The sequence below is a fragment of the Strigops habroptila genome, chromosome 1, assembly GCF_004027225.2.
Source record: "Strigops habroptila isolate Jane chromosome 1, bStrHab1.2.pri, whole genome shotgun sequence".
NCBI lineage: Eukaryota > Metazoa > Chordata > Aves > Psittaciformes > Psittacidae > Strigops > Strigops habroptila.
The window spans coordinates 82814925-82838518 of NC_044277.2; the positions used below are offsets into that span (position 1 = coordinate 82814925).

At 37.1% G+C, this 23594-nt stretch overlaps 1 protein-coding gene across 1 annotated transcript in view; it reads right to left on the minus strand.

Moving 5' to 3' along the window:
• Positions 1-23594, minus strand: part of DROSHA (drosha ribonuclease III) — a 69263-nt gene that overhangs the window by 25132 nt on the left and 20537 nt on the right. Inside the window, exons 13-19 of the mRNA XM_030480812.2 lie at positions 20649-20818; positions 15846-15970; positions 12639-12738; positions 9546-9653; positions 4740-4847; positions 2078-2216; positions 1320-1380 (exon numbers count right to left, since the gene is read on the minus strand). Coding sequence (XP_030336672.1) covers positions 1320-1380; positions 2078-2216; positions 4740-4847; positions 9546-9653; positions 12639-12738; positions 15846-15970; positions 20649-20818 — 811 coding nt within the window. The remainder of the gene's footprint in view (positions 1-1319; positions 1381-2077; positions 2217-4739; positions 4848-9545; positions 9654-12638; positions 12739-15845; positions 15971-20648; positions 20819-23594) is intronic.

Consider the following 23594-nt stretch of genomic DNA (forward strand, 5'->3'; position numbering starts at 1 on the left):
TTTCTTCTATCACTGCTCCTGATTTTCCTTTGTTTTGCATAAAGTTTCATTTCCTCCAAGCTGTCTGCTTACCTAACAAAGGACTAACAGGACACAGCAGCTGAAAAAGAACGTGAGTTTGTCTTCGAATATATGCAAATCTCTGCTCTACACATCAAAGCATTTAAGTAGAAACATTTTGACTTCACACCTGATTGTAAAAGAACCAAGGCCATTGCAACAAGATTTTTTATTTTTTTTTTTTATATTCAGAAGATCCTTCTCAAGTGTTTGACAGCTTTTATTTTAATATGCAGTCCCCCAGCACTTATACAGTAAATCTAATTTCTGAAATAGCAGGCCTTTGTAAGGGGCTGAAAGAATTCAAGTACCTCTGCTGTGTAAAACAATAAAGTGTGAGCAAAACTACAGCTCCTACACAGATCTCAGAAGCGGGATTTTATATTTTTGTGTTATTTTGTGAGAATTGATGCAATTTAGCATTATCTCATGTTATCTTAAGAGGGCTGAAATAAGCTTGAAGCTGACTCTTGAAGAAAAGGACATCGTCTACCTCAAACAGCATTTGGGGAACACTGCAACAATAATTTATTCAGAATTAAAGTTCTCCCCTTCCCAAGCTTCCTTCAAAATGATCACTTAAAAGGCCCAGTTACAACACTAGTTAACTGAAATACACTCTGCCCTCCAGTTCATGCATTGAGATTTCACATACAACTCCTTCCTGCATTAGTCCTATGAGCTTTGTTTATTCGCTTTGGATAAATATGGTGCCTGTGGCTATAAACCACATCTTAAACATTATTTATTCACAAGAATTCTTAGTGGTCATTTAAGGATTATTACATTACATCATTAATGGTTTTTGCATGTGTCTCTAAACTGGACCAGTAAATCAGCGAAGCTCACATTCAGTATCACACTCATGTTAACAAGATGCCATGCCAGGAAGGTACTACAATGAGGAAACATGATGGACAATCCAATTTATAGCAATGATAACAATAACAAAAAAAAATGTATTTTTTATTCTGCAGAAAGCTAAAAGGTAGCTTTTTAGTCCTCCTCATTTCAAGCATAAACAAAAATGATAGAATTATCTGTGAAATCCTTCCTCAGGAGTTTTCTGCAGGCATGACTAAACATTTACTATGTCACTGCTAATGGAGGTTCAGCACATCTTCATAACATAAAGTCAATTCAAAATGACTTTTCATTTCAACTATTTGCAAAAGCTATTGCTGACAGTAAGTTGGTTATTTCTATTAAACATCTCTCTCTGCAACAGCTTCCGTACTTGCAAACATTATTTTCATTACCTGGAAGGAGCTGGATCATCCTGTCCCAAACGGGACATAATATTTATCAGGGTGTTTATCCCTAGAAATATAAACAATACACTATTAAACAAACAACCTAAATCAATTTGAATAGGCTTAGAAAATAATTACTCAAAATGTTACTTTGTAACTGCTGTACACAGATCATCCTGTTTTTCACAGGGTTTACTTAAAGCAAGTATAATCCTTACAGATGATCTCTGCCTAACTGATAGTAGTCCCATTACTATTGTATTTTTGCATTCAAAGAACCAGATAAAAATACCCCCTTTGCATAAAAACAGACATTCCAAACATTACATAAACAATAAAAAAAAGAATGAAAAAAAATTACTTCATTACAGCTGAGAATACTTTTAAGGAATATATTCTGGGAATCAAGGTGAATATTCTGCAGCAGACAGACCACATTAATAAGACATTTTTACAAAATACCCTCAAGTTTGGTCACCATGCCAAGCACCAAATTAAGAAAACAATATTTGCCAAAAATCAAAGAAAATACATCCTCCCATTTATTACCCTTGCTTTTTCTCAGCTTTTTACTTATTGATTCATTTGCAAAATAAATTTTTTCTCTTTAGAAGGGTCTCACTGGTGTCTGTGCATAATCATTGAAATCTTCCACTGAGGAGATCTCTCAGAAGAAGAATGGCCAAATAAATAATAATGAACAAAGGTTTTCTTACTGATTAAGTGCTAGGTGAGAGAAAAACAGTAGTGGTGTAATAGCATACCTTTTTTCCTCATGTGCATGTGGTGAACTTTTCTATCTCCATACTTTGGCTGTCGAATCCCACAGTTGGATAAAGAATTTCTGGCATGATCCGGATTCATTCCAAAGTTTAAGTGATGGCTTGGATGAGTCATGGCAAGCTATAATGAGGCACAAACAGGAAAAAGAAGTCTTAGATATATTTTTGCAAATAAAAGGAAAAAAAAAAATCTTACACTGGTAGATATTAATTGTTATTTTTTAGTTTGAAGTGATGTCGTCAATCAATAGCTTGGTTCCAGCAATTTAAATGTAGGATGTACTATTTCAGATGTCAGAAAGAAGCAATAGTTATGCTCAATCATCAGTTTAACTAATTAACTTTCAACAAGTTTTCTTCTTTAAAGAAAAATTAGTTTGGAAGAGAAAAAGCATGAACTGTCAATTTGCCCTAAGAGTTTTGCTTACCAGCTTTGCTGACCTGATTTTAATACATTTGCTTATTTAAACATATATTCGCTCTAACATTGCAGCATAAATATTCATATTAAAACTATGAACAACTAAGAGATTCTCAATCATTCATATACTTGATTTAGGTTACTTAAATATCTATAAAACTTCCCTACTGCAAACAAACAAACAACAGACAAGTATGTCTAGCATGGTTATTCACAGAAGAACTTTCATGACTGTACATGACCACTCTTCAACTGAACCGAACAGAAATGGCAGGACTGATCTTCTGTTTTGTAGAATCATAGAACGGTTTGGGTTGGAAGGGACCTTTAAAGCTCATCTAGTTCCAATCCCCTGCCATGGACAGGGACACCTTCCACTAGACCAGGTTGCTCAAAGCCCCATCCCTGGTCTTGAACACTTCCAGGGATGGGACATTCACAACTTCTCTGGGCAACCTGTTCCCATTTGTATCATTCTTCCATTTGTTTCCATTTGTACCATCTAGCATTACCGAAGCTAACTCTGATGCTGACTCCACCACTACAAAAATGGCAGCAGTAGACACAACTACAGCTAGCTTTTATGACTCCATCCTGCAAACTCATGCATTTTCTCTTTTACACATACACACCTAAAAATAACATGCATCTATAAATGTGTACACACACCTTATATATAAAACAAGAGATACACTGGCAAATTCAAGCTCCAGAAAGTTACTTCTGAAACAACTGAAGGACTAGTGATCCTGGCTGTGAGCAAAGACACTCCAATAGTTCATTCAAACATTGTCTATGGCTTTCCAAACACAATACTTAGGGAAACTTATTTTAATTTTGTTAGAGAGTAAAATTATATTTAATCAACAATAAGAACTTTCTTCAAGTCCTTTTTAATTTCTTGCTAATATTAATAAGTTTGTCATAATTGTACATTCTCAGCTTCTGCTTCATCTGAAGTGGATGATACATTACGTTTCCCTGAATAGTTAAGTGTTATCTTTGTTGCTCAGTCTGTACTTTAGAAAGCATATATCATGATGAAACTGTAAAGGTAAAAAGGTAAAGGTAAAAATCAATGCAAAATTATCAAATAATCTAATATTGCCTATGCTTAAGTAGGTGACTTGTGCTATATACATTTTAAAAGGTTCATTCTCTTCTTGAACATGTTTCTAGGTTTTAAATAAATTTGCACAGGGATCAAGCATTAAAAACTACTTTTGTTATAACTAAATATTAATATTACTAACACTGGCACACTTGATTTTATGCTTTCTTCCATTTTCGATTGCAATTTGCTTTTTGGTTTGTATGTTTGGTCTCAATTTCCACCATTGCATTTTTATCTTTCACATTAAAACTATGACAGCCTGCAGACAACCAAATCCTACTAGATGCTCAATGTTTAATGTAATTTGCAGTAGGACAAACCCTGTAAACCAACTTCTAGAAAACAGAGAAGCTATGAGAACACATTTTCCCCTAAACTTCTGCTCAATGTAGCTCAGGAGTAAAGTTTCCATATATAGAAACTGCATGTTTTTAACTTAGAGAAAATTCACCTTTCTCAGCCCCAGTCAGCAGAGAGATCTGATGCTTAGTTGAGAGGGAAATCCTGAAAAGAAGTCTCCATTTTCCTTCAGTAATTCCAGAAAAACACATAAGGGAAAGTGGCCACTATGCCAAGAGTCAGCCTTTAGAGCTGATCATTTACAAATAAGCACTTAGATAAATGACTGATCGTGGAACATGGATGCATTTAAACAAGAAATTCTCCCCTCTCCGGTTCCTGCCCTTGTTTGTAAATGCAAAAATTTCATCACATACTTGTAGAAATCAAGAGCTGAAGTTTGCAAATTCCTTTTCACTAGCTATACATGCAAAATAAAAGACAATGATAAAGTTATTCTTTTTTTGAAACAGCAGATTGTACCTGACAATCTTTTCAGTAAGCATACTTTTGTCTTTCTACACATTACAAGCAAATCCAGACCTGCCAGTGGAGCAAAGCTAGTTGTATGCCTACGTGCACAACAGATGTCTCTAAATAGAAGTCTCTTGGGATAACTGAAACTATTGAAAAATTGCAATGCAATCAAGTACATCCAAGCTGTGGCAATGCAATGCATTTCTTAAGTTTGCACAGCAGTCAGGATTATGGATAAACTTTATAATATTAGGAGGACAAACCAGCAAGTAGTTTCTTTTTTTGTATCTTACCTGCAGCAAGCACCTATCTCGAAAAGTATAGCCTATCAATTTGTCCAAATGCATCAGACACTGATGGTAGCGGACATGGTGGGTGAGGACAGGAAGCATCATCGCGTGCTAAAAAGAAAATAGCAATAAGGAAAAAGCATTCAACTTTACTATACAGAGTAGTCAGTTTTGCCTAACCTACAAACATTCTCCGTTTGTCACAACACTAAGATTTACTGGCTTGTTTAAATGAGAAAACCTCCACACACCATTTCCCAACCTTCATCATCAGAGCACTTAATCAAATCACGTTTGTCCATCTGCATAATCATAATGGTGACACCACCCCACTCAGTCTAAATAAATAAATAGAATCACAAAACAGTTTATGGAAGGGACCTTAAAGATCACCTAGTTCCAATCCTGCTGCCATGGGCAGGGACACCCTCCACTAGACCAGACTGCCCAAAGCCCCATCCAAATAGATAAAATCCAATACATAAAGCCCCATCCAAATACATAAAACCAGTCCTCTACTGAAGTATTTTGAAAGAGGTAAAAAATATCTGGTCACCACTAACGTCAAAGTTCAATAAGCCACGACTGACATCAATGCTATACGTTTGTACCTTCTCATTTAACGCCCTGTGGTTTTAGGTTAGTACCAAAGATGAAGAATGAACATTTCCCCTCTGCCTCATAACATTAGGGAAGAAGCATTACTTTAACCAGCTTTCACCAAACAACAGTAGCTACTTGATTTTCAAGCACAGTTATTAGTGCCTTGCTTCATTTCCTTCTGAGGAAGAATTAAGGGCTTTCTGAAATGCTGTAGTCTGGCATTTCCAAGCTTAATGTGCAAAAAAAAAAAAAAAAATATCAGAAAGGTTGCTGTTTGATCATCTAGGAAACAGATAATGTTTTCCTGTTCGGGAAATTTTCATAAAAATTTAACTAAGTCTATGTTGCAACAACAAAAGTCTCCCTTTTTCTGTGTTTTAAAGCAGGAATATTACACTAATATTGACTTCAAATGCATCTGGGTTGAAATAAGCAAGTACTACAGTTTATCAGTACAGCAGTACAGCAAGTATGATATCAACATCAAAAATATTGCATAAGAGTGAAAAGTAAGAGCTACAGGAAAAATGTCAGTATTTAAACAATTTCATGCATGTGACCATTTTTGTGATATTGACATCAAGTTGAAGTTCTTCTTATTGATCCTACTAGTGACATGACAGGAATATATTGAAAAGAATGACATGTCCTAAGGCAATCAAAATCTGAGGGCTATCACTATTAATTGCAGAAAAAAGAATGTGTATGATTACAGAAGATGAATGTCCATTGTGGACAGAATCAAGAAAAGCAAGCATACAATGCAGATTATGTATAATTTACGGAATAAATGATGTTGCTGATTTCTGCATGTCATTAAAGAAAATACAATCTGGTGATTGTTACAGGATTGAGAAATTAAGAATAAACAATGGCAATACTTTCTGCTTAAGGACTGCAAAATTCTTGAGAACTGAACGCATAGTTGGAAAGTAATCACAGAATCGTTTATGTTGGAAAAGACCTTTTTGAGAAAAGATTTGAGTCCAACCATTAACCTAATACTGCCAACTTCACTACTATACCATGTCCCCACGTGCCACATTTACATGTCTTTTAAATATCTCCAAGGATGGTGACTCCGCCACTTCCCTGGGCAGCCTGGTCCAGTGCTTGACAACCCTCTCCAATCTAAACTTCCCCTAGCACAGCTTGAGGCTCCTCTTCTCCTATCACTTGCTACCTGGGAGAAGAGGCTAACCCCCAGCTCACTACAACATCTTTTCAGGTAGTTGTAGAGAGCAACAAGGACCCACCGCTGAGTTTTCTCTTCTCCAGACTAAACAACCTCAGTTCCCTCAGCTGTTCCTCATAAGACTTGTTCTCCAGACCTTTCACCAGCTTCATTGCCCTTCTCTGGACCTGCTCCAGCACCTCAATGTCTTTCTTGTAGTGAGGGGCCCAGAACTGAACACAGTATTCGAGGTACAGCCTCACCAGTGCCCAGTACAGGGGGATGATCATTTCCCTTGCCCTGCTAGCCACACTATTGCTGATACAGGCCAGGATGCTGTTGGCCTTCTTGACCACCTGGCACACTTGCTGGCTCATACTCAGCTGGCTGTCAGCCAGCACCCCAGGTCCTTTTCTGCCAGATGGAACTAACTAATGAGCAGCAAGACAAAAAAAAAACCAAAAAACTAAACAAAACAAAACACTTTTCTGGATCTCTGAATGGCAGAAAAAATGCAAAAACACTCCAAGCAAAGAAATTTTATTGTGTTACCATGTCACTCATTTAGAGTTTTCTTGGAGTAATTTATAAGCTAGGGAACATTCCTCTTAACTCCATATAAACTATACAGGTATGCTTCCTATGCTTTCCTTCATTGAAGCAATTCAGGAGGCTGGAGATGGGACACAGCCAACAAAAAAGCCAACCCAAAACTTGTTTCATGGGACAACTCTGCTTCTCTGCCTGTTTGTATGTTCCACTACACTAGGCAGAAAGTGTCCCTCAAGCAAAATTTAATATTATTTATACCAATACATGTGGCCCTAAATTTGATGATTGAAACACAAAGTTTTAGATTTTTATCAGCTGTCGTGTATTGAATGAAGAATTGACATGTCTCTGGGAGCACACAAAGGGCCTTTAATTTGGTTATTGCAGTTATATTGACCAAGTGCTGCTTTCATGGCACTAAATACTTTGATTGAGTCAATTAATGTGCATCAAATTTGATTACAACTATTTGATGTTTCTGATGTTTTATTTATTTATCACTTTATAAGAAAACAAAATACATGCTTTAAAATTCCAATAGGCTAAAGAATGGCTAGTGATTAAAAAAAAAGTCTCCTGAAACCATATGGCCACATCCCATACCCTTAGTACTTGCATTTGGTTATAAACATACAAGTAACTTCTTTCTTTTGTTGTTGTTTTTAAACATATGTAATTTTAACTATTCTGCATGTTCTTTTCTTGCTGCAGCTGGCATGGCAAGGCAGGGATTCTCTCAGGTGCCCCAGCTAATACCACCATCCCCCTGGGCTGGCAGACAATCCTGACCTGAAGCTACTAAGAACCAGGTGAGCTGAAATATTTTGAAATGCATAATTTCTCTCCTCACTTGAACACTTAACACTGCTGTTGAGAGCACACCAGCAACAATACTGGCAACAACGGGTATGGGGGGATGTGTGTGTGCGTGTGTGTGTGTGTGTGAAGTTTATCTTCTCAACATTGCCCTATCCTGCCAGACTGCATAGTAAGTGATGCCCAGCTTAGTGGCCAAGTAGTGCACTTCATCTGCTGGATAACTTCAAGTGAGCCTGGCAGATAACAATGATTTTACATTTTTGGAACATTTCACTCACCCTGTTTCCTCACCCTGCAAGTGGTTCACTTCTGAGACTGCAAAGACCAATGTCATTACTGCTATGTGGAACTTAGAGTAACTATAAGCTGTTAGAGTGACTTGAAAGAGTTTCAATCTTCTAAACTGCAATGCTTTTGAAAAGCATTAATTTTAAATTACTGCGCTTTAGCTCTGCCCACAGAGTTGATTTATGCGTATTTAGTTTTCTTTAATCTGGAAGAAAGCATGTAGCAACAGCAGCAATCTTTAATTTTACAGATACATAGTTTGCCTACTCTTGGTCTCTCTAAGAAATCAAATCAAAGAACCTTCATACCAGAACTGGCTGATTTAGATGTTATGCTGCAGATGGGCACAAAAATGTGAAATAGCTTCACTTTCATTGTTCTTTCATGTTTTGCTGTCCTTCAACAACAAAACGAATCGAAGAAGACATTAAGAGATGAATCACGGAAGATATTATGAATAACACAGAACTGTTTCAAAGCTTCTAAATTAGAAATTTACACTGCTTACTTAACCTGTAAAAAAAGATAGAGTTCATGATAAAAATTAGCAAAGGGCTGTAATTTTCCTCAGCAATGTGAGAAGATACTGTTCCACTATTCTCTTTCTTCAACTTCAGAAGCAATAGCAGAATCACAAGAAATGTTTCAGATAGAAGAAATGCAATTTTAGTTATTAGCATTTCTCTCCTGTAAGAATTTCCCCTTGGCCTTACCAGATTTTGAAGTTAACTGTTGTAACTACTTGAATTTTATTAATAAAATATAATGTTAAAAATGGACTTATTTTTATCATATCACAAAGCTGGTGGCTGTCAACTGCTTCACAATATGATCTGCCAGAGATCTGTACCTTGGAGATGTCATGCATATGAGGAGTATCTGAAAGGTGACCTTCCTACTGATGGTCACCTGTTTTAATCCAGAAGTTAGTTATTGTGGAGTTTTTTCTTTCTTTTCTTTCAAGTAAAAAGATACTTCTTCATGTTTCAATGGAAAATTTGTTTTTTAAAAAACATCTAAATATAAAAATATATTAAAATAAAAATATTTAAAACTAACCCAACTGATGGATGAAGACGCCCCAGGAGCTCCACATAAGACTCAACATTTGGCTAATGCCCAGCATCCAGCTGGCCATTCCTATCCTCTCTTCCTTGTTCTGATCAACCAGTGGCAAGAAATCTAATATTTTTAAATAATTTTTTCTGTGCATGGCAGGGGTGGATAGAAGACTAGAATAGTTCCTTAAATTAACACATCTTGAGGCAAAGGCATTAATTCCATTCTTCAGCCTAGAATCATAGCAAACCCTTTTAAGAGGTAAATAGCTATCAAGAACGAAAATACATCACACATCTCTGTGGTTTAGTCACCTGGCAGACGTCAGAACGTATCCCTGTTTTCCAGAACCCCTGGCTACTCAACTCAACGGTCACTTCACGTCTCATTGTGTTCTTCTGACGAATTTTCTGCAGTGCTTCCTAAACAGGGAGAGAACGGAGCTTTTGTGAAGGACTTTCTACAACAAAGCAGTATCAGCACACACGAGTGCACCCACAATATCCCTTTAAGGTTCGATTTTGGTGAGCAGTTTCTAAGACTAGTCCAAGTCTTGTAATTGCTAGCCACAGACTGTGGTGGATGTGCTGGAACACAGCGTAGACAGCAGTTTTGGTAGACCAAGAAGTGAACAGAAGTGACTAGTTTTTTTACCGCACATGACAGAACAAACCAGCCCAACTCATACATCCAAGATGAAACGTAAGGTAACAAATTAAGGTCCTTATAATGAAAGCACTTTCTTTACCCCTGTGTACAAACCAACCTCCTCATTCAAGTCCATCACCATGAGTACTCCTGGTTTGAAGAATTCAATAGGAGTAAAACAGACTAAGAAATGCTTTGCTTTGTGATCTCAGCTACTTCATAATAGTTCCCATTCAACATTGACAGTACTCCCAGTCTGGAAAAGGGGTCAGCATTCACTAGTCCTGGAGCCTATAACGATGAAATCTACTAATCTTATTTCAATTCAAAAAATAAAATAAAAATCTGTTTTGCCTTGACCGCTGGCTGTTTGGTATTGTGTAAAAAGTTTATTTGCCTCTAGAAATTACGAAAGGGACAGAATCATTAAAAGATTTTAACAGAATTATTAAAAGAAAATATTTTCTGTAAAAATGGAATGAAAGAAAAACAGCTAAAATAAATCATCCCTGGATCATGATCTGGTTCCAATACTATAAAGCCTCCCGGGTATGCAAGCTCCCCACACAGCATGCACTAATGGTAAAGACTCCCTTAGAGCTCTTCCTTCTTCAGAACACAAAACTTTTCAAAGCTGAATCCTTCCTCTCCTCCTCCTTTTCACCACAGGTCATTTGCTCAAAGCTGTCCCTTCCAAGCTTAAAATCTGAAGCCTGTGAGCACCTCTGGGCAGGAACGGGCTCTGTCTTCTGTTCTGTAGAGACTCAGAGTGGTTCCAGGAGGCGCATCTATCCAGATGCAGACTCATCAAATCTCAGACACCTCAATACTAAGACATCTAGGGTAGGACACTAGTTAGCCGTGGCTCCTTTTATATTCAATTAGGGGGTAAATGGCTTTAAAAAAAAAATGCATTTCTCTTCATTGACTTCAAAGTGAGCCTTCAGATCCCGATTTATGCACCTGCTGTAAATGCTCAAAGTTAGGTTAGAGGAACAAAGCCCCCAGCACGACCCTGTCACAAATAATAACATCATACAATCTCACAGTAATGAATGACTGATGGCAGAGGGAACAGAGATGCTTACAACTCTGCAGCCCTAGTGCACTGTCTAAAATTTGCATTTCAAGGCTGTGTCACTGGGTATTTTCTGAGACATATACTACAATGTTTGCTAAGACATAGCTGTACTTTCGGGCTGACCAGCTCAGGAGCACTCCAGTTACTCATAATATATGATTCATAATCTTTAAAAGCCCATATACCAGTCAGGTGCAGCCCTACAGCTCCTTCTAAGTTACTGGCACCTCCACTAGCAAAATGCATAGGTTATCTTCACATAAAGCTTCTGCTTCAGGCTGATACGACTGATCACAAACTACTTGATAAACTCATTATCCTAGACAATATGGTCTAGAAACAAAAATCAACACACCACACAGTAAGTGATAAATACCAAAGCAGCATGTTATCTTTTGAACCAAAACATCATCACCCTCCTACATCCAATCCACTACAATTTTACAAATAGCCATTAGTCCCCTAATGAAAAGATGTCCATAAAACAATGGTTTTCCCTTCTACTTGCTCTGAGTGTAGAAAGCTGTAGCAGACAAAATAGTCTCCTATGTGGATAAAATTTTTTTTTGTTACAACTGTGGCACAGTTACGTCACACCAGTGTGCTTTTTCCCTTGCTTACAAGTAAGGAAGCTAATGGCTTATTTAATATCAGCATAAATAAAATGTTAACTAAGATGCTTGCTCATGCAACAGCATACTATGCTTTGCAGTAGTAATAAAAATCAGGTGCAATGCCAAATGTATCAAACTTTTGCTGCAACCAAAGCTACACAATTAGCAAACAGGGGAAGACTCAATGATCCTCATGGGTCCCTTCCAACTCAGAATATTCTATGATTCTATGAATCATCAGGGTTTCTAATCATTAGATGAATATACACCACCATTTAATTTAATTCCGTTCGGTACTAAAGAAGTTCATTTCTCTTCTATGTATTCTTTATGTAAGTTGTCCAATTAAGAGTGCCCGGTAGATAAGCACGAGACAAATTCAAAGTTTCAGTCCAAATAGATACCCAAGAGCAGGCTGCTTTATTCTATATTTAGATTATTTTTCTGATTTTAATTCCCAATTGGTTGAGCATCTGCACTTCAGAAATGCTTTTTGCTCATCACTTTGGGGAAGGGAAGGGAAGTAGAGGGGAGAGAGGTATGAAAGAAATTCAACAAATACCTCATTTTTCATTAAACACTGTTGAACATAACAACAACCAGATGATTTTTCCTCAAAGATCTTAAGGAATGTCACTAAGATTGCCTAATAATTTACAGTTTAAAACCATGCACAAGCATGGCAGTTTTTATCTCAGCAGAGAAATGTTTAAAATTATGAGCCAGTTAAAAGTGCACTCAGAAATAAGTGCTTCTTATTTCTGTGCTTCTCTGTGCTAATTCTTGAAACCATTAACGGCAATGGCTATAAAGAAGTTACGGTTCTATAATGATCATTTCTATAATAGGGTAAAAAACTTGCAGTAGTTTGACAACTAAAAAAGGGAAATGAAAAAAATTCATTCACTAACAAGAAAAGATAAAAATAAAATCAGTGTTAACAGCCTGAAAAGGAAATCTTTTGTGAAGGATTTCTATTGTTTCCATAAACAGGGCAGTCATATGGCTTTATTCCATCTTGAATTACCGTGCTTCATTATCAGTTATAGGAAGGCCCACCATACCTCTCTTTGTGACAATTTCTGTTTATCAGCCTGTTTGACTTTGGGACTATTAGCCAGCAGGTGACGCAGCTTCACATAACTCTTCCACAGCTTTTGGTACCTGAAGGACAAAACCAGAAAACAAATACTTTGGTCAATAAGACAGTCTCTCACTGTTTGTCCTTATGAACACACCAGCTGTTAATAACGCACCCATATACATTGCCTACAAGTAACTTTTTGCTCCAGAAAAAAATCTCAAAGCATTTGCCAAGAAAATTGGCAGTGTCTCTGCAGTTGTTCCAGTGGGGCAGACACAGAAGCAGACAGGAGGCATTAGTGTGCAGTGAGGTGAACAGCAAAACTCAGAGCACTACCTAGGTCTCCTAGACACCCACTCATCCTCTCCAAAGGGCCACCTCTACATGTTAATAAGACTTGCCCATGTTCCAGGTGAAATCTCTCTCTTCTCTAAACAAGGTTTACTTATCATTCATTGAAAAGCAGTAGTAACCTTTCCCAGGAAGCGTCTGTCTGTACACTAGCTGAAACATTTCAGTGAAGCACATGAGGAAGAGCTCTACAAGTCACGTGCAACACGAAGTAATTCTGTGAACTGTGAAATAAAAGCTTCATCCCCTATTGGTTTGTGCTAAATGGAAACAGCGAGTCAAGTTTCCTCTGTGGTTAGAATATACTTAAGGTTTCTGGTTTTCTCCAACTGTCTAGCCTTTTCTTATTTTGTGGGTATCTAATTACACATGAATCCCAGTAACAGAACTTTTTCCTCGGCAGTAGTTTCTCTGTGATCTAGCACGGATTGTCACAAAACTTGTAAGAACTTACTCCATTGTAATTATACACAACATCCCACCTTTACATTCAGCTGCAAATAACCAACAGGTTCAAAGGTTGTTATGGGAGGAGCAACCAAGAGGATCATGACATTCCCAAGGACTTTGTGTCCTTTGGAAACAGTGCTATCTTCAAAATACTATAACCTCTGTAGAGTTTTTTCGAGAAACCACATAAACCCAGACTTTTAAGAGGAAGCAGGGAATTAGAGGACAGAGGGAGTAAGTTTACCCAAGTAACTTATTTTCCATTTACATTGTACAAGATGATCCTCCTCAGCACCACCTTAGAGCAGTGGTTTTAGTAGGAAGTTACAACTGCAAAGCAGTAAATGAAGGAGCAGCTCTCTTATTTCATAATCTTCTCAGCATCCCACATTCTCAGGCACACAAACAGATCTTTTCTTATTGGCATTTTTTCCATAGCTATTTCTCTGAAGCATTATTAAATGCATACTCTCTGCCTCCAGAGATTCTGGTATTTTTTTAGTCTATAGACACATCTGAAATGATCAAGCAATAGATTTTTCTTATGCTCTGTTCTCCACATTTCTGCAATGTGCAGAACAGCACATCTATTTCTGACAAATTACCATCCAAAGAAGAAAAATGAGTTAATGAACGAATCAACTACACAGAAGACAAATAAATGCCATGAGGAGGTTTCAACCCAAACCAAAAAACCTGAAATTATTATCTACAATCTATGTTTTACTACTAGTACTAATGTGGGTAGAACAAACTCTGTTATTACAGTTAAATTTGAGAATTAATAATCAGATTATAATAACAAAAACTTTGTCTTTGAACTTCATAAAAAAATACACACTGGAGGAATATCTTTTCTTGGTACTACCTATTTCATATATACACCAGAGTTCAGCCTGAGATTTACGATAGCACCACAGAGGTCTTTCACAAAAACTACTTTGTTACTTTGATAGAAAGCAGCACACCTAAATTATGTAAGCAGCTCTGGGGAAAAAAAAAAAAAAAGGAAATTTTAAAGAAAGTTAAAATAAAGTGTGGGAAGAATAATTCTTGTTTTTTGATACTGTTTTCAATGCAAGGCACTACAAGTTTACCGGTATTGAGAAATTTAGCATCAAAATAGAGGTGGTTCTTATGTTCTTTAATTATTTTCTTTTTATGGATAAGACAAGTAAAAGATGAGGAGGATTAAAAGTCATTATCAAAACCAAAAGAAAATATGTTGTTTTCTGGATAAGTACTCACTCTTCTCACTTCCCACAATATTAAGCTTAAAATTCTCAGCAAGCAGTTGTAGAAGAATATGTCTGTCATACATGCACATTATAACTGTTAGGGCCTCAAAACTACAGGTGAAATTCAATGTCCTTGAAAGACACTGGAGGAAGATACATGAGGAAAAAAAGACAACCTTAACTATACATGCATGAGAGAGAAGTTCTATACTGTTATTCAGATCTCCAAATCACTGGAAAAGTCCTCTGAAATGCTAGAAACTAAGAAAAGAATTGCGAACAAAATCCAGCAATCACTTTTATGCCACTACACAAATCCACAGTGAAACAGTATTTCTTGCTCTGCCTGAAGTTTCGATTCCATTTTCACCCCTTCACTACATTCCTCCCAATCTCTATATATGATCGGTACAGAGAAAAGCAGAATGGATGTAACAGCTTCCAAGCTAGGAAACAGTTACATAGACTCAATTGTTCAAGGCATAAGAAGAGACACCCAAATAAGATATGGCAGGGTGCAAGAAACAAATTTCATTAAGAAAGCAAACATTTTCTTCCTTAGTAGATGTAAGACCTGAAAAGCATTGAATTAAATGATCAAGTAGCAGCTCTGAAACAAAAATGAGTCCTTTTTCATATGATTCACAATGGTACTGGGAAAGTGATTACCCTGTCAGTAGCATAAAAAGATTCAAACAGTGATTTGTGAAATTTTGAAAAGGAAGGTCCATTCAGGGCTGTTAAAATGACCTAAATACATCCTCTAGCACAGAAGCCCATATATTTTGGAAGCCTGGGTAAGTATTTCTCCCCCTCTGCCTTCCTGTTACACTATTCTATTTGAGCAACTAGCCTTTCAGAGAAATAACAGGGAGCTTGAGGAACCTTTGGTCTGACTTAGAAAAGCTTTTTTCTGGTTAGGAAATATCATACTGCACATGCATGCATTTACTTCAGCAGATCCTAAATGATGCCAGGAAAAAAGAAGTTATACCTTATATTCTCTAATTTACAAGAGCTTGTGTCCAATGTCATAAGCACTAAGCTGTATATTGGACTCAATTAGGCACACAAACAAGCCCTATTTAAGCCACAAATGACAGCAGTAATGAGCTTCTGAATGAAAGATGGAAGGAAAAGCATCTTACTGAGGATCTCCAGCATAACTGAGTTGAGCAGGTCGTATCCCGAAGTGGACAATAATGGGGAAAGTAATTACATCAGAATTGAACTGTTCGCGGTCCAGTTGATCAATACGAACTGAGCTGGGTTTCTAGGAGAAAAAACAAAACACACCTAATTGACAATAGCTCCATGGAAAATGTATTGCCTCTAGCTGACACCATCCAGGAACCACGAAGCAACAATATTCCAAGCTTATTAAAATACACATAAAACTAATCATTAATATTATATGTTTGGCAATGACAATGTCTGAAATGAAGTTAATCAACTTAACACTTTCAGTGAAAAAAGGAAGTATTTTTATTTTACAAGTCAGGAAATTTACAGTTAGATTATTTCCAAGAACTTAAAGCAACTTTCTTCAGTCAAATATCACACAGGAAATAAAATCAGGATTAGCATTCTGGCATCCAAGCTCCCACATGCCTAAGTAGTTCACTAAGATCAGGTTGATCAGGTTACCCTCTAATTTTAGTTCTGTTCCTGATTTCCAGAGCAAGTGAAGCCATTATTAGATCCATTCAATCACACCAACTAAACAGAATTTAACAAATCTGTCATGCTACTCTTAGAAAGGGTTCTTGGCTAATTTGTACAAAGAGGAATACAGTCTTGTATGATGAGGAGACTTCTGTCCTTTTTGCACTTCAAAACAAAAGTTCTTTTTTTATAGCAAGAAAGGACAGTGTAGGAGGTAGTAACTTTTGCTTCACCTCTAAACATGCAGAAAATGAGTAACTGCACATCACTGTAGAAGACATGCTCCTTATAGAGCTCTTGATCATTTATCTAACATTTTTTAGAACTCAGCTGAAGCTGCACGGTTTGTCTCCAAGTAAACATTATCTCCATTACCTGGCAAGCTGCTTTGTTATGTGCCTGCTTACTCCTCACTTTGCAATCAGCTAGATGAGGCCATTATTTTCTGCTTGCCTAAAGTTTCAGAAAAAGGCCATTACTTCTAGTTACCTGAATCTCAAAACTTCTAATTTAGCATTGTGAATTTCTCAAAGATGAGTTTCAGAGTTACAGAAACAGCTCCCACCATTCTCTTCACAAAACAATAAGAACTGTGTCAGGAACAAAGCTTTCACCTTTCAAACCATCTTGGTAGAATTGTTCACAGGAATAATTTTCTGCATGGATAAGCAAAGCCAATTCTATAAACAAAAGTAAGCCTCATCAGGTGGCCACATTTCCAATATATTCTAGAAAAACAAAAACTTACTTAAAACTTTGACATTCAGATAGAGAAACATTTTCCAAGGGAAAAATGCATATTAGCTTCCCTCTGGACATGATGACTGAACATAAAGTTATATCTTCCCAGCCAAAAAACAAGAGAGGGGAGGAAAAAAAAAAAGTTAGTTAACTCATGCTGCCAGGTTTAAAAAACATATAAAAAAAGAAAATGCTTTCCCCACAGCATTTCCAATAAAAGGGATTGGGACAACAAAATTTAATGAAACACATGGGGAGGATTTTGTACCAAGCGGAATGATGTTCTCTAAACCAGAGCTTAAAGTCCTGAAATTTAAGTTTATCTGGTTTTGTGGGGTTTGCACAAAGCCAATTTCAGAAATTTTTATCTTCACAAAAGTTGTTCATTGGTTCTCCCCTCTTTTAACATTAACAATGAGGAACTTCTCCCATCCCTGCTCCCCTCAAAAGAGAAGCCTTCCTACACAACTACTCTATGAAACAAGGTGGCAAAATATAATTAGCAGAATATGAAACAATAATTATACTCAATATATCAATTACATATTTTTTAAAAATACAGGCAATATTCTCCTATTCAAATGTTTTATATTTTAGATACTTAAATAGAAGTAAACTGATCCTCAAGAGTGTGAAACGGAGAAGAGCTTTCAATATGCCTATAGCAGGGTCTGTGTGAAATATGTGGCTTCAGGATCACTCAAAACCAGACTATTTATGACACTGCCTTGGAGTTTTGCCACCCACAGATACCTGATAACAACCAGGAAAAAGAACTCCTTTAAAACTTAATCACAATTGTTCCTTCGCTGATGATTAAGACAGCGGTGTAGCTAGGCTATGCTTTTTTCCTTTAGCAGGGTGAACACTAGCTTCCTGTCTGGTGTTGCTTCTGCAGCTGCTTAAATGAACAAACAGCACCATACAGAAACATACAGTATAAATCACGCACCAGCAAAGAGGATGCAAGGAAATTTACCCCTGCATTCTTTTAAATGTGCTGTGAGAGACCATCTAGTAATTACAACCTTGCTTTTAAAAATCTCATCAAAATCAAAGAAATTCTAACAGAACAGAGGCCCATTACCTTTCTTTCCTACTCTAAACCTCATCAATCAAGGCTTTGCTGATATTAGAAGACATGATGAGATTGCATGCAGATGTAGTACAAAAGATTATAAAATACCTATGTATTTGAACCACTGAGAAAAGCAGCAATATTTTAGAAAGAGTGAAGTATTAAAGAGGATTAAAATTTGTGAATCTTTAAATCTATTCCAACACAGGTTTCATGGAACTAATGAAACACCATGAGTAACTTAAATAATGCTGAACTATTGTTAGTTGTTTAAGCACATGAGATTTATATGCCTACAAAAGTTTTTTTCCCTTCTCCATCATGCATATATACACCTTGTTGGTTTGGCTGTTTTGCTTTTTCTTTTAACTAAAATACATATATAAAGCCGAGATCTGCTCACAAGAGGAATTATTATTTCTGAAGCGATGTTGTGGAGGAAAGCAGCAAAATAAAATTTAGTTGGTTTACTTTGTTGTGTCAAGTGGATGAAATTGAATTGAAGAGCTGTCATTTTCTCACAGTTTCACATTGTCTCTATAACAGAACTGTTTTATCTTCTAACACTGTAAAATGCACAGAAAATGCTTTCATACTGAGTAGAATATGCTGCAACGAACAAAAAAATCCACAAACTAAGAAGTCATTGCAATCTTCTTGAGAAAAAACATGTTCTAATGATGGCATTATAACATGACAATGCTTCAAAGTGCTGTAGATTTCTTTTATGCTTACATATTTTGATGTCCACACGCATCTCTAAAAACATTGTCTTGTAGAATGCAAAGTTTGTCAGTAAAAATACACAAAATCTCAAAATTAACACTACCACTCACAAATTGCACAGCCTTGTGCATACAGACATTTACGGCTCAGTGACACAAGGAACAAGCACTTATGTGTTGCTTCATAGAATCATAGAATAGTTAGGATTGGAAAGGACCTTAAGATCATCTAGCTCCAACCCCCTGCTATAAGCAGCAACACACTAAACCGTGTTACCCTTAGACTCCATCCAGCCTGGCCTTGAACACTGCCAGGGACCGAGCATCCAATGCTAAACAAAAAAAGCAAGTTTTCAGCTAGATGAAATCAGCCTATCTTCAGCAAGATCACTGAAGTTATGTCAGCATATACCGTTTATATGCTGACAACTGGTGCACTAGCATGTACCTTGAATCACAGAAACCATAGGCAATGTTAAACAGTTAAGGCTGTCTAACAATTTCTATTATGAGATTCTGGTTTAGCCCTCAGTTTTAATCAGCTCAGATAGAACTTTCCATAGCAAGAGTTCATGTATATTCTGTATTTCATGTTCCAGCAGATGATCTTGTTTTCCTTTTGGTTTAGGAAGTTTTAGCCAGTGCAAAACTGCTCAGAATCAAATAAAGAGAAAAATAAATTATCCCACCGAAGTTATGATCAGCTTATAAAGCAGTTTACTGAACATAATGTTGCCATACTTAAAAATACGAACTTGAAAAATATATTTAGGAAGTCATCATGGCTGCAGTTTGGGGACAGATTTATCAGTCAGCAAGCTATATTTCCCCATAGGCATGATACCAAGTCACACTTCTTCTGCTGGAGCTAAGAAGTTAAGCTATAAGCAAAGAAGGAAAATTAAGTCAAAGGAAGAAATGCGTTACAACAAAGAAAGCAGCCTAAAATATAAGGTCCAAAACATGCCTCTAGTGCTGAGATACCACTGCAATACTGATGAAACCACACAGAGAGAACCCTGCAGCTTTTGGTGGACATCATCTATTCTTGTGACCCACATTTCTTAAGTGTGAAAGTTAGAAAAATGGGCTAAATTCACATAACACTGGAGTTGAAAGGAGCTGTGTTCAGACAATTTATGTTTTAAAATACTAATTTTAATTGTTTCACAAATAATAAGGCCATAGGGGTTTCAAGCTTGGCACTGAAAATTAATGGATGCATTCATTAACGTACACATAATTTCTCAGTGCGAGCGAGAACAACATAGAAATAATGTGGAAAAAAACCACATAGGCAGAAAACACCTTTTCCATATTCAGGGCAAAGTCTGGATAGAGTACTCTATCTAAATCTAGAGGGTCAAAAGAGAAAGATGAAAGAGAATAACAAATAGTTACTAATTCTCCAGTTCTGTGTCAAGAAAAAGAAAATGAGATCACACAAGCAAAGGCAGTCTGAGAAAATAAGACAGCAGAGGAGAAAACTACAGTTTGAAATACATAAAATTCCACCATTCCTTTTAACATGCACGTTGAAACAGTGCTCATCTGGAAATCTGCCCTTCAGCAGAGCGTGCAATTTTTCCCAGGGTTGGAACAAGTCAATGGAGTGTTCCTATAGCAATCTGCAACTGTCACTGGTCATCTTTTCCCTTTCCAATCCAGCCTGCAGGAATCTCTCTGAAACAAGACATGTACATGTCATCGGGCTGGTCACAAAACAGAATTATTTGCTCTACCATGCCAGGGCTGGTAACAATCATCCCTTTGCATTCTTCTGCGTATTTCTGCCATTCCAGTTCTTCCCACTGAAGCATGTTGGCAATCTCCTCTTCAGGCACCAGAGCTTTACTGCATCGTAACAAGTAGAGAAGAATCTGATGCATTGAGAGTACTTCTTTCCCTCCATCTTAAAAACATAAAAAAAACCAAAACAAAACAACCCACATTTCAGGTATTTACTTCTAAAGCATGAGCAAAAGAGAAAATATGCAGAACACATGAAATATTTGGATGAGCAAAATAAAATGCAAAATGCTTAAGCAATTTGACAAATATGAAGGCAAATGTTTTATTGATGAATACCACACATGCATAAACACTTAGCTAAACTGGAAGCAGTAATGGTAATGGTAGCGAAAGTAACAGTTTCATCATACCGTAAAGCTGAAGTTTCTAACTTGCCTGAAAAAACTTTAAAATGAGTAGGCAGAACAATCAGTTACACTGTCCAGTTATATCTTCCTTTTCACACTTTTATCATTCTTTTTACAACAATAGTTAAAAAGCCTTTAGGCATTTCTGCAGCTTTTTTAAAGAACACTCAAAATTTTATGGGATACTTCTGGATTGATGTAAGAAGTTATCCTTACATTTTAAACTCATCTGTAGTGCTTACATGCTGTACCTGCAGTAATGAAGACTAAAGAGCCACATGCTGTCTTCTGTCACTAAATGAATCAAGGGCATGTGAAAACTACTAAATATGTCTGAGACCCCAGGAAACATGCACAGCAAATGGTGCTTGTAACAAAGGAAGACAGTATAATAAACATCTCACTGGCTCCAGGTAGCCAATTACAGATATGAAAATGCAAACAGGGAAGATGAGTGACAGTCCTGACAGACCGCCACTCACTGACTATTCGAATTCAGTATGTCTGCTCATATGAGTAAAAAGATAGACACGTTACTGCAGTGCTTTAATTCTGACACACATCTCTCTGACCCCCACCTTCACCAACAGGATATTAATCTGTAGGTATGGAGGCATCTTGAAGTTTCATCCCCACCGAGCACAAATGTTGATTTCCCTACCCCAGGAAGCAGGAGCAATCTGATCCCTGTCCCCGAGAACATTCTATCACTACATACACAAAAAAAGTAACGGAGGAAAAAGACAGAAGTAAAGACTTAGAGCAATATTGAAGATGATGCCACAGCACAGGGAATGTGACCACAGGCACATAGGAAAAGCCTCACAGAACTGCTGCGTAACGGCTGTGCTGTGTAAGGTGATGTCCTCTACAAGACACGCAAGGGAACAAGCACTTCTCTTATTTCAGCTGGGATTACAGCACTATGGTACAGAAAAGATGAAAGGGAATGATATAACTTGGCCTCTCAGAACAATTAACCTCATTCAAATTCCAAGAGGCAATCTTAAATGGGGAAAACACATCCCAAACCTCACAGGAAACAGAAAATACTTCTAAATAGCTACAGGGGCAAATTTTTAAATACGCAAAGTTTTCCTTCAGATTAAAGGGGGACTCAGTTTACAAGACCTTTGTCTTTGTCAACAGCAAAATCATACTGTTACACAAGAGGTAACCCATCTCCACCAATCACACACACACACACACACAAAAAAAAGTGTAGCCTTACTGAAGGCCATGTACAGGAAGGGTACAGGTCACTACAGATAGTGTGCTAAATAGCAGTTAGAGACCTGACCTTTCGTGGGTCAGAACATGCAGTGTTTGGGACCTCAGATTTATTATTTTTTTTTCCTAGTCTTTTACTCTCAGTATATTTATCATCATAAAAGTCTACAACTATGAATACAACACATCAACTATTCTGCGTGCTACACATCTCTGACACTCAGTAAACCTGGTATGATTAGCTCAAAGCTCAGAGCTACCGCAAGGCCTGTCTCTAAGTAATCCACATAGAAAACCTGACATCCCAAACCTCTTATTTTCAGACCACATTAGAAAAATAAGAAAGAAAAGCAAAGGGGATAGGAAAACAGCAATTCATTTTTATCTTTAAATAGACAGTTGATGGATGTGTGGAGACCTATTGCACCAATGTCTCCTTTGATTAGACATAGATAGTGTCTGTAAACATACCTGAAAGTAATAGATTCCCACTCTCTGGAAATTAAAAATCTCTAAGGATATCTCAAAAAATAATCAATACAAAATGCAAACTTGATTAAAAAAAAAAAATCTGTAAATAAATATGCTAAAAGGCAACTATATATGCAGTAATATATTAAAAAAAAGACATTTTTACAAAGAGTTAGAAGGCTGGGAACTCAAAGTGAAAGCACACAGGAATACAGAGACTCATCTCTCCCTACAACAATCCAAAAGCACAGAAAGAGCTGACTTCTAAACTAAACTAAACTAAATCCTAGTATAAAACCCTCAAACTAACAGGAAAACACCCTCAAGCTACACAAACCAGGCAGGTCAAACTTGTTCTCCTTTTGTGATGAGGTCAAGTTAATCAGCCACATGTGGCTTGATGGCTTATTTTGTAAATTGCTTCAGCAGGAGCAAATCAATGTTTGCTAGCAAGCCTCAGAGCTCTGCTTCTGATTGAACAGTGTTGTGTATCCAGGAAGCAACAACAATTAGAAATATAGTCATCTAGCTATCAGTGCTCTCCACAGTAACGAGCCAAACCTCATTTAGCTACAGCTATAATTAATATCTCAACTAAGTTTCAAAGCCCAGAGCAGAGAGCACCTCCAGGCCACAGCCCTCTTGACAAAGACTGTTCCATGTCTCATCTGCACCCTCAGTCCAGCAGCTGAAATGCATCCTCCTGCCCACACAACACAGTGCAATCACTGGCAAGATCTCAGCAGGACACATTTTCAACGGAGCCATGACATTTGTATCAACTGAATGACTGCCCTAGTATCTTAGGGATGTGTTAAACGCCTGTGT